Source organism: Elephantulus edwardii, unplaced genomic scaffold (assembly GCF_000299155.1).
Source record: "Elephantulus edwardii isolate Elephantulus edwardi_28Jun2011 unplaced genomic scaffold, EleEdw1.0 scaffold00250, whole genome shotgun sequence".
NCBI lineage: Eukaryota > Metazoa > Chordata > Mammalia > Macroscelidea > Macroscelididae > Elephantulus > Elephantulus edwardii.
Window position 1 is genome coordinate 2,095,791 of NW_006400000.1, and position 11,741 is coordinate 2,107,531.

At 38.5% G+C, this 11,741-nt stretch overlaps 1 protein-coding gene across 2 annotated transcripts in view; it reads right to left on the reverse strand.

The window, feature by feature from the left end:
* TBC1D19 (TBC1 domain family, member 19) overlaps positions 1-11,741 on the reverse strand; it is a 207,889-nt gene that overhangs the window by 99,423 nt on the left and 96,725 nt on the right. For both annotated transcript variants that reach the window (XM_006899261.1, XM_006899262.1), the window contains 2 exons: positions 4,016-4,090; positions 1,262-1,324 (listed from right to left, as the gene is read on the reverse strand). In XM_006899261.1, coding sequence (XP_006899323.1) covers positions 1,262-1,324; positions 4,016-4,090 — 138 coding nt within the window. The remainder of the gene's footprint in view (positions 1-1,261; positions 1,325-4,015; positions 4,091-11,741) is intronic.

Here is an 11,741-nt window from a genome sequence, read left to right on the forward strand (position 1 = left end):
GCTATGAGTCGCAAGCGACTCGATGGCACATAACAACAAACAACAACAACAATACACAAAAGATATGTGTGTGTGTGTGTGTGTGTGTGTGTGTGTGTGTGTGTGTGTGCTACTGGCAAGAAGCTATTCTACAATCCTGAAGACATGAGGTTTGAATCCACCAGCGGCTCTGTGGGAGAAGGATGGGCAATTTCCTCCTGTGCAATTAACTGTCTCTGAAAACCCGCTGGAGGATCTGCTGTTGGTCAGTTCTGACTCAACAGTATACCACCACAACAGGGTCAATTTAGATTTTCATTTTATAAAGTCTTTACACATTAGTTCTTAGAATGTTATTTAAATATTCCTGAGAGTTCTTATGTAACCTTAACTTCTCTCTTAAACTCATGCACATGCCCCCACATCATTAACTCATCCAAATAACTGAGACCAATTCACATTTAATCAAGTAGAAATTGCTATGTAGAATTTAGAAATTTTCCCATGGCATTTATATTGATATTCAATCAAAATCAAGTAATAATATGCATGCATAATCATAAAAAAGAAAAATAATTGAAGCAATTCTATATATATTACCTATTTGTACTTATGATAAACTGATTTTATTTTAATGATGTGCATAGGATCTGGATTCAAGCATCCACAATATCAGCATAAAAAATTATAAAAACCCCACATGACATTCAAATTGATTTTAAAACTTAAGGTTAAAAAATTTAACTATCTTCAGTGTAAAATTATTTCCCTAACCATTTGTGAGGCTTAAACATGAATTTAACATATAATTAAAAATATTTGTCCAAAAAAGAGTAGAAAATTTACCTGCCACAGCTACCTACTTGTAGCAAATATATCTAAAAAAAAAAATCATTCCAAAAACTCATTTGTGAACTTTTGTTCTACTGTCAAAGCTCTGGTGGCTTAGTGGTAAGGAGTTGCATTGCCAACCTAAGGGTCACTGGTTCAAATCCACCAGCTGCTCCGACAGAGAAAAATGGGCAATTTCCTCCCATGTCATTTATTGTCCCAGAAAACTGGCTAAAGCATCTTCTATGAGTTGGTTTTGACTCAATGGTACGCAACAACAGTCCCACACGAAGAACAAAAATCAACCTTTTCCCAAATCTACATTTCATCACATTAAAAAATAAACACAGTTGGCATTTCAGAAGTATTTTGTTAATAGAATTCTCTCCTACATGACCATGATTTTGAGAACACAAAAGAGAATATGACATATTTTAACTTGTCAACTTACCTGATATAAATAATCTTCAAATACAAAATAATAATCATCATTGCTTGCCGTCAATTTTACATCCTACAATTAAAAGTAGAGAGTGCTGAGAAGAACTCAAGTGACTCTTTCATACCCAAGCACAGACAAAAAAGCTAGAAACAATATCACAACCATTTCATCAGCTTTTTCAGGATTAAATTTATCAATGACACATATTTACTTCTTAGGGCTTTGTCTTACATTCTTTGGGCATGTCATCAGAAGACATTGTGCTGGAAAAAAGAGGAAGACCCTCAACAAGAAGGACTGGCACAGTGACGACAAGAATGGCCTTGAGCGTGAAGCAGACTGTGAGAATGGCACAGGACAGAGCAAGGTTCATGGAGGCCCCCTGAGTTCCCCACTACATGACATTATTTGATCTAAAGTTATTCATTCATTATTTGATCTAAAGTTATTTATTCATTATTACTAGTTACTAATTAGTAAATTACTAATTACTAATTAGTAAATTACTAATTTTATTTTCTTTTAATCTGATCAAGGGACCTGGTGGCATACTGGGTTAAATGTTCAATTGCTAAGAGAAAGGTTATTTTGAACATACCAGTTTCTCTGTAGGATAAAGAAGAGGCAGTCCATTCTGGTACAATATATGGCCCCAGAATCCCAGGGGAGTAGTTTGTCCTATAGGGTTGCTTGGAGTTGAAATCAACTGCAGGGGGTTCAACCTTAACATTTAGGTATCTTAAGGTTGGGAAGGCATCTTAAAGTAGAGAGCTCTGGCTGTCTAGTGGCAAGAAGTTGTGCTGCAATCCCAAAGGCACAGGGTTCGAGGCCACCAGGTGCTCTGTGGGAGGATGGATGGGCAATCTCCTCCCATGCAATTAAATGCCTCTGAAAACCTGTTAGAGGGTCAACTATGGGTCAGTTCCAACTTAATAACAAAGATGAGAAAGAAAAGCAGATACCACCATAATATCCAGAAGTAACCATAGCACTATGCCCCATATTAATGTTCTATTCCCTCAAAATACTAAATAAAATCTTACATCCCTTTGGGATTACTCATTTGCAAATCATCTATCCCTGAAAGACTAGTAACGTTGATTCTCTGACTCATGAACTCCACGGTTAAGAGCTAGCCCATGAACTTCTCCAGGAAGGAGTAGGAGCCCCTCCTCCAAAGTCAACTCGGTTTCACACCTGCTGGATTGAGATTGCTTTAAACATTTGTACTCTCACTGACCTCAGTGCATATGGGTAAAGGTCTAGCATGATATTACTCACAGAATAGGCATCTAGAAAATGATTTTCAAAACTAACCAAAAGCTCCCTCAATTATCTTCACCTGTTTCTAAGTGACTACACTTTAAATATAGGTTCTGAATCTTTACTTATATCTAAAAGCTCTAGGCCTATACTCAGAAACTCACATTCACTGTCCTCACCTTGGTTCTGACTAATGACAGCCTTCTATCAGGTTTCTGAGGTTGTAAGTCATGATGGAAGGAAAATGTTCCTCTTTCTCCCTGGAAGTAACTGGTGGATTTGAATTGCCAGACTTGGCCTCTAAGTTAACAACACAACTAGCTGCTATGTCACAAAGGAAAGCCTTTCTTTGTACCCACTGTGGAATTAATATGGACTGATATTATGTTAGGTACCATTAAGTTGACTACGACTCATAGTGACCCTGAACAACAGATCTAAACCCTACCTTCTCCTGTGCCATTCTCACCATTTCTGACACACTTGAGCTCATTGTTACAGTCATTGTGTCAATCCATCTTGTTTAGGGCCTTCCTCTCCTTTGTTAACACTTCCTCTTTGCAAGCATGATGATACTCTCCAAGGAATAGTCTCTCCTAACATGTCCAAAGTGTGGGAGATGAAGTTTTGTTATTTTGGCCTCCAAGAAGCATCCTGGCTGCACTTTCTCCAAGCATATCTGTTCTCTTGGCAGTCCATGTACTATTCTGCACTCTTCTTCAACACTGCAATTCAAGGCCATCAATCCTTCTTCTGTCATCCTCACTTAATAGAATACTTTTTAAAAGATACAAATCCACAACCAATGTTATCTTTTAAAACTCTACAATCTCACCAGTGAGGAAAAACATATTAGAATATGGAAATAATGATAAAGAACTATTATCAAAAATCCATAATCATATATTTTGCCCAGAGCTAAAGTTTAGTTCAACTACTGTTGAACAAAGCAGTAATCAGGACAAAAATTAATGAGTCATGGATGATTCAGGAGACAATGAGTCGGTGCTAAGTCAGGAAAAGAAAAAGCATTCAGTAAGACAGAAATGAGAGCCAGTCTTCTATTCCAAAAGACTTTGTACAGGCAAAGGGATAAATACAGGCAAATGTAGAAGGTATGTATTTTCAAAAGGGGTGGTATTGCTTTTAAGGGCACGAAAATTGGCTCCTGGTGACCAAAATATATTAAAGAACAATGGTTTGTGGCCTTCCACATCTCATGGAGCTTCCAAAAGCTTCCTATCCTAAAGATCTTATTCATCTTTCTTTTTTTATTAAAATTAATATTTTAATGAAAGTTTACAGAAAAGTTGGATAAAATCTTATTCTTTATTTAATTTCTCATTAGCTTTTCAATCTCTCTCCAAGTAACAGCCCTTTCTTTCTCAATGTTAATATATATATAAAATGACATTTAGCGTAGGCAATGAATATGGAAGATTCTAAGCTACCAATCAAGGATATTGAGGGAATAGAAAACCTACGTACACTTTTACTTACTTTATATATTAGATTGTCCACCAAAAGGTCATGTTGAATCACGTTGGTCTTGAGCTGCTCATAATACAAGATATCCTAAATTGAAAAGTAAACCAAAAAATCACAGTTAGCAACATTTATAAAATATCATACTTAAATAAGTAAGAATCATTAGTAATATTATAAACTCTAAGGTGTGCCTGATCCAGGCCATGGTCTTCACAACTGCTTGATGTGCATCAGAGAGCTGTACACTGAACGAAGATGACAGAAGAAGAATCGACGCCTTTGAGTTGTGGTGCTGGAGATGAGTCTTGAATATACCACACATTGCTGAGAAAACAAGTAAGTCTGTCTTGGAGAGGGTGAAACCAGGTTTCTTCTTAGAGGTTAGAATTTGAAGCTCCATCTCACATACTTTCAGCACATAGCCAGAGAGACTAGTCTTTGGAGAAGGACCTCATGCTTGGAAGTGTGGGGAGGAAGAACTCAGATGTGATGGCCTGATACAGTAACCAGGGTTAATGAGGATAGGTGCGTCAGAGTCAGTGAGACTGGCTCTGGACAGGATAGGCTTCAGAGCTGTTGTACATACACTGTCACTATAGGTCACAGGTGACTCAACAGCACGTAACAACAAAGGCAGGAAGAGGAAGACCTGGTGGTCTAGTAGGGAGTTTTGCTGTTTATCCAAAGACTGCACTTTCTCTGGCAATCTGAACCCAACACCCATTCCTTCAGAGAAAGAGGGCAAATTTCCTCTGATGTGATTTACAGCCTTGGAAACTCAATAGATGTCAGCTATAAACTGATTTTAACTTGAAGGCAATGAGCAGAAAGGGTAAGGACTTTTAAAATTACTGCTACATCCTCATACCTGGCTACTAACAGACGTTTAAGAAATATACCTATCACCATCTGGTAGGTAGTCAGAGTTTCCTAAATTGATTAACTATAATTTAACTTCAACAAATATAGTACTTATTAAGTATTTGTTAGGTGTCAGGTATTGTTTTATCCACTTAATATGCGTTAACTCACTTAGTCCCATATCAACAATGAAGTCAGCCAGTGATTGTTACTTCCACTTCCATTTGAGAAACTGGGAGTAGGAAAGAAAAGTAATTTCTATCCAAGGCTAGCAAGATTTGATCTTAGAAAGCTTGACTCAAGGACCTACATAAAAACTATTAAAATTAGTAAAAGAAAGAGGATAATCTTGTCTCACTTCATTCCATCTTCCTTAAGTAACTAATGTTGTTCACATTTTGCATTGTATTTATAGTATTATACTCTATATTCTCCCACAACTTTCTCTGTGCTTGTTGACAATAGGTAATATTTTCTCTTTAACATAAAATGGGATTATACTATACATGTTAGCATAACACATTTGTCCTTCTATGTTAACAACTATATAGCTAACATTCTTTTTTAATGGCTACAAATATTTCAAAATATTTGTAATTTCAAAATATTAAAAAAAATTGTCTCAAAGGTATATCACACCACTTATAAGTCATTCCTCATATAAATGGATGGTTTGTGTTGAGTTTACTTGTTGTATCTACAAATAACAGCATATTAAGTGTGCCCTTACACTCACAGTATAAATGAGAAATGAAAGAAGTGCAAGGGAAGAACTCTATCTTCAGCTGAACTATACAGGTTGAATGCCAGGGCACTTAGTTAAAACAACAGCATCAGTTAAACGTCTCACCATAAATGAAAACACAGACACATTAACCCACATCTTAACTTCTCATAAGTTCCATATTGTTTTTGTGGCTGTTTCCCATTGAATTGTAACCCACCCATGGCTGACCCTCCAGTGGGTTTTCAGAGGCAGTTAATCACACAGAAGGAGATTACTCATCCATCTCTTGTGGAGCAGCTGGTGGATTAGAACTGCATGCCTTTCGGGTAGCAGCCCAGCTTCTTATCATTAGGCCACCAGAGAGCCTCAATGAAAAAAAAAAATATCATTTCATTGTATTAATTCACACTGTGCTACTTGATTATTAATAGACTGATACACAGTGGTTGCAAAGATGGGCTCAAATAGCAGTAACTGTGAAGATGGCACAGGGCCAAGGACTGATTCTTCCTGGCCATGGGCCCAAAGTATGTGAGATGGAGCTTCAAAAATCCTTTTTTTAAAGAAGAAATTTGGTTTCACCCTCTCTAAGACAGCCTTGTTTTAAAATTTTTCTTTTCTTTTTCAAAGAGAAGAGCTAACTGGAGGTGGGCAGGGAGGGCACGTGGAAAAGTGCAAGAATGAATGAATGGAAATCCAAAATCTCTGTAAATGTTCATTAAAATTAAGAAAATAAAATTTTTTAAAAAATCTTCCAAGGCTTCTTTCTTGCTTCTGACAAGGCTCTTTGCCAGTGTATAGTTTATTTATGTGTTTTCTTAAAATTATTTCCTAAAATGGCTATATTATTTTACTTTACATACCTGTAATGCACCTAGAATTTATTTTGTATATGGAGAGTAAATGGCATTTCTGAAGAACAATCAATTACCTACAGGTGTTTCACTGTCACAGGTAGTGAGGCAGGCTTCAGAGCTATGAGTCTCAGGTGACTGGACGGCATCTAACAACAACAGCAACATGATTTATTAACTAAAATATACATTTACAATTGAAGTAAAATGCCAGATTCATACCTGATCTCACCCTCCTTTTTATTCTCCATTTTAAAAATCAGGTTATGTTTGAGTATTTAATTTCCACGTCGTGGTGGTGGTATATGCCATCAAGCAGACTACAGCTCACAGCTATCCTATGCACAATAGCTCTGCACCTCTTTCGCCCTAACTTAGGCGAAGCTCACTGTCTCTTACACACGAGCCCCCATTGCCACAGTCACTGTGTCAATCCATCTCATCCAGGGCCTTACTCTCCTGCATTGATTCTTTACCCTTCTAAGCATGATGTCCTTCTCCAAGGACTGGTCTCTCCCGGCAACATGACCGAAGTATGTCATACTGAGCTTTAAAATCCTTGCCTTCAAAAAGTAAACTGATTTTACTCTGTCCAGGACTGACCTATTTGTTCTCTTGGCAGTCCACAGGATGTTCAATACTCTTATCCAGCACCACAATTCAAAGACATGGATTCTTTGATCATCCAGCTCTATGCTGCACTGCAAGCAACTGAGAAGACCCTGGCCCGGATCAGATGCACCGTAGTCTCTAAACTGACATTATTGCTCTTTAGCATTCTGGAGAGATCCTTGACAGACAGCAGACTTGCCCAATGCAACTCATCCTTTGATTTCCTGACTGCTGATGCCAAGGGTGTTGACTGTGGATTCCAGCAAGATTAAATCATTAACAACATAGAGACTATTAAGTGATGAGTTGCTAGCTGAGAGGCAGACAGTTTAAACCAACCCGCCACTTCTTCAAGGAAATACGAGGCAGTCTCCTCTCATTACTATATAAAACATTGGTCCCTCTATGGAGGCTTGTCATCAGGCTAAACAGACCCAAAGCAGCGAGTCTGGTTTTGGGCTTTTTATGCCTTTCCTTTGAAATTTATTCTATATTTTAATATTTCTGCTCTTTCATATAAGATGTGTGCATGGTTTTGTGTTGTTGTGGGTTTGGGGTTTTTTTTCTTTTCTTTTTTTCATTTTTTACAGAAGAAGAACTGATGCCTTTGAATTGTGGTGCTGGAGAAGACTCCTGAACACACCATGGACCGCCAGGCGAACAAAAAGGTCTGTCTTGGAGAGGGTGAAATGAAATTTCTCTGTAGTCTGCCTTGGAGAGGGTGAAATGAAATTTCTTCTTGGAGGCAAGGATTTTTAAGCTCCATCTCACATATTTTGGCATGTGCCCAGGAGGAACCAGTCCTTGGAGAAGGACTTGAAAGGGTGTAGGGACAGCGCAGGAGAGAAAAATCCTGGATGAGATTGATTGACATGGTAACTTGTGCTGGTGTCTCGTCCACTCAACATATAAATCAATAAAATTCACTTCTCAATTTTATCACACAAGATGGAATATCAAAAGCTAAGAATAACACTTGTGATAATGTTACTGCCTTATTCTCAACTTTGATGAAAAGAACTTCAGTATCTAGCTTGATAATTTTTGTTAGTTTGGGAAAACATTTTCTATTATGCTTCAGTGTTGTTGCTGGGTGCAGTCGAGTCAAGCATGACTCACAGCGACCCTATGAACAAAAGATCTGAATCCTGCCCTACACTGCGCCATGCTCATACATTGCTAACACACAAGAGCCCATTGTGGCAGTCACCATATCAACCCACCTGGTCGAGGGTCTTCCTCTCCTTCGCCAGTGCTCCATCCTTCCCAACATCATGTCCTTCTCCAAGGAATAGCACCTTCTGGCAACATGCCTCAAGCATGTGAGGCAAAGCCTCATCATTCTTCCTTCCAATTTTAGTATATGTGCTGCCGAAGCGAGCACGATCATTCTTCCTTCCAAAGAGCACTCCAGCTGCACCTTCTCCAAGACATACTCGTTCATTCTCTTGGCCATCCATGGGATGTTCAATGCTCTTCTCCAACATCACAGCTCAAAGACATCAATTCTTTTTCTGTCATCTTTTTTCATTATCCAGCTCTTGGATACATAGTGGCTAATTGGAAAGACCATGGCCTGAATCAGATGCATCTTAGTCCTCAAACTGACATCATTACTCCTCCATAATTTGGAAAGTTGCCTAACTGCAGATTTTCCCGATGCAATGCATCTTCTTATTTGCTGACCAACGAAAGGTGTTAATTGTGAATCCAAGCAAGAAGAATCTGTTGACAGTCTTAATCTCTCCATCCATCATGACGCTGCCTATTGGTCTAGTGGTAAGAATCTTTGTTTTCCTGAAATTAGATGTAATCCATACTGATGGCTGCATTCCTTGATTTTCTGCAACAAGCGCTTCAAGCCCTCCTCACTTTCAGCAAGCAAAGTTGTGTCATCTGCATAACACAGATTATTGATGAGTCTCCTTTCAATCCTGATGCCACACTCCTTCTCATTGAGTCCAGCTTCTAGACTCATTTGTTTAGCATACAGATTGAATACGTAAGGAGAGAGAATACAACCCTGACACACTCCCTTCCCAATTCCAAACCATGCAGTGCTCCCCTGCTCTGTTTGCACAACAGTCTCCTGCTCCTAGTATAGGTCCCTCATGAGCACAATCAAGTGCTCTAGGATCTCCATTCTTCTCAATGTCAGCCACAACTTGTCATGATCCACACAGTAAAATGTCTTTGCATAGTCAATAAAAAACAAATAAAAATTCTTCTGGTATTCCTTACTTTCAGCCAGGATCCATCTGATATCAATAATTATATCCCTGGTGCCATGACCTCTTCTAAATTCTGCTTGAGCTTCTGGTAGTTCCTTATCTATGTTCTGTTCCAGCCTTTTTTGAACAATCTTCAGCAGTATTTTGCTTGCACGTGATAACAATGCTATTTTTTTAATATCATTTCCACATTCATTTGGGTTACCTTTCTTGGAAATGAGAACAAACATGGACCTCTTCCAATTTGTTGGCCAGTCATCCTCCAAATTTCCTGGCACACACAGGTGAGTGCATCCAAGTCTGCATCTGTTAATTAAAACAAGTCAATTGGTATCTTATCGACTCTTGGTGCCTTATTTTTTGCCAATGTCTTCAATGCTGCTTCTACTTCATCCTTTGGTACTTCTTGAAATTTTTCAGTGTCAATCATTTTTTTCTGGTATAGTGACTCCATCTTCTTTTGATGCTTTCTGGGTCATTTGATACACTGCCTATAGCATCTTTCAATATTGTGACATGAGGCTTAAATTCGTTTTTCAGTTCTCTCAGCTCGAGAAATGCAGAGCAAGTTCTTCCCTTTTTATTCTCCAATTCAAGCTCCCTGCACATTCCATTATAATACTTTGCTTTGTCCTCCCAAGTTGCCCTTTGAAATAATCTGTTCAGCTCTTTCACTTTGACATGTTTTACTTTAGATTTGGCTTCTGAGGGCTCCAGTGCAATCTTTAGAGTCTCTTCTGACATCCATTTCAATTTTTTCTTTCTTCTTTGTTTTTGTAATGACCTTTTGCTTTCTTCTTGGATGATGATATCCTTGACCTCATCCCACAACTCATCTTGTCTTCAATCTGGTGTTCAATGCCTCAAACCTATTTCTAGGATGATCATAACATTGCGATGGAATTGATTCAAGATCATATCTTGGTTCCTGTGGACTTTATTTTCATTTTCTTCAGCCTCATTTTAAACCAGCATATGAGTAATTGATGATCTGACCCACAGCCTCCCCCTGGCTTAGTTTGACTGCTGATATTGAGCTTCTCCAACAATTTCTTCCACAAATGTAGCCAATCTGATTCCTATGTAGCCTGTCAGGTGAGATCCACATGTAAAGTCATCCTTTGTATCTTTTACAAAAGTATTTGCAGTGAATAATTAATAGTAAATACAAAATTCAATCATGCTATTTCCAGTTTCATTTCTATCACCAAGCCCCTATTTTCCAAGTACTGTTCCTTCTTCACTGTGTCCTACTTTTGCATTCCAGTCACCAGTTACCATTAACACATCCTGATTGCATGTTTGGTCAATTTCAGACTGCACAATTTGATAAAAATTCTCCATTTCCTCCTCTTGGGCTCTAGACGGATCTTCCTTGTATGCATATGGATATTATCCTACGACATGCAACATTGTATTTCAGGGTAGAACTTGAAATTGACTTTTTGACTATGAAAGCAATATAGTTCTTCCTCTGTTTTTCATTCCCTGCATAGTATACCATATGACCATCTGACTCAAAGTGGCCAAAGCTGCTCCACTGCATCTCGTTAATGCCTAGCATGTTGATTCATGTGTTCCATTTCACTTTTAATAATTTCCAGTTTTCCAACATTTAAGCTGCGTACATTCCATGTTACAATTGTTAAACGATGTTTGTTATTGATTTCCTCATTTCAATTGACTTCCAATCTGGGCTCTACCACTACGCTACTGTAACTATCCTCTTTATTTAGTGTTCGTAGGTTTTTCAATGGCCTGTATTTAGGAAGTAGATGGCCCATCCTGATTCCTAATGATTTTATTAGAAATGACGGTTGAATTTTATCACTGTCCTCTGGCTACCATTGATACTATGATGTGTTTTTTCTCCTTTAATATGTTGAAGGATGTGGAGTCATGCAAGTATCATAACTCTGACACCCCCTCCCCCCAATACTGTTAGTGCTGACTCAGCTGATGCTTGCTGGATCCTGTTGTCTTCCCTCATGGTCCTCTGATGCACGCACGGTCAAAGAAGACAGTCTTCGCTATTACAAGAGGAGTGTTCTTCTAATACTATTGAGAAGAATTACTGACTTATTTTTATTAAACTATTCCACATCCTTTCAATGATTTCTTTTTTATGCCCTAGATCTGACAGTACCTACCTACCAACAAAACATCAAGTAGGGGATATACAAACTTTTTATATCCCTTTCCAAGGAAAAACCAGCCGGAGAGGGAAGACGGGAAGCTGCGCACTGGAGAAGGTCACCTCGGATAACAGCAAAGAGGCATCTTTCAGGTAAAACCCAGGAAAAACCAGCGGAGAACATGCTCCTGGGCGGAAGGGAAGCCTGGAAGCTGCGAACTGGGGGAAGTCACCTCAGAAAGGAAAACATAATCTACACAGGAGTTCTACAGGACACGTCACCTTCCCTTGGAGACAGTACAACTAAACTTAAGAGACA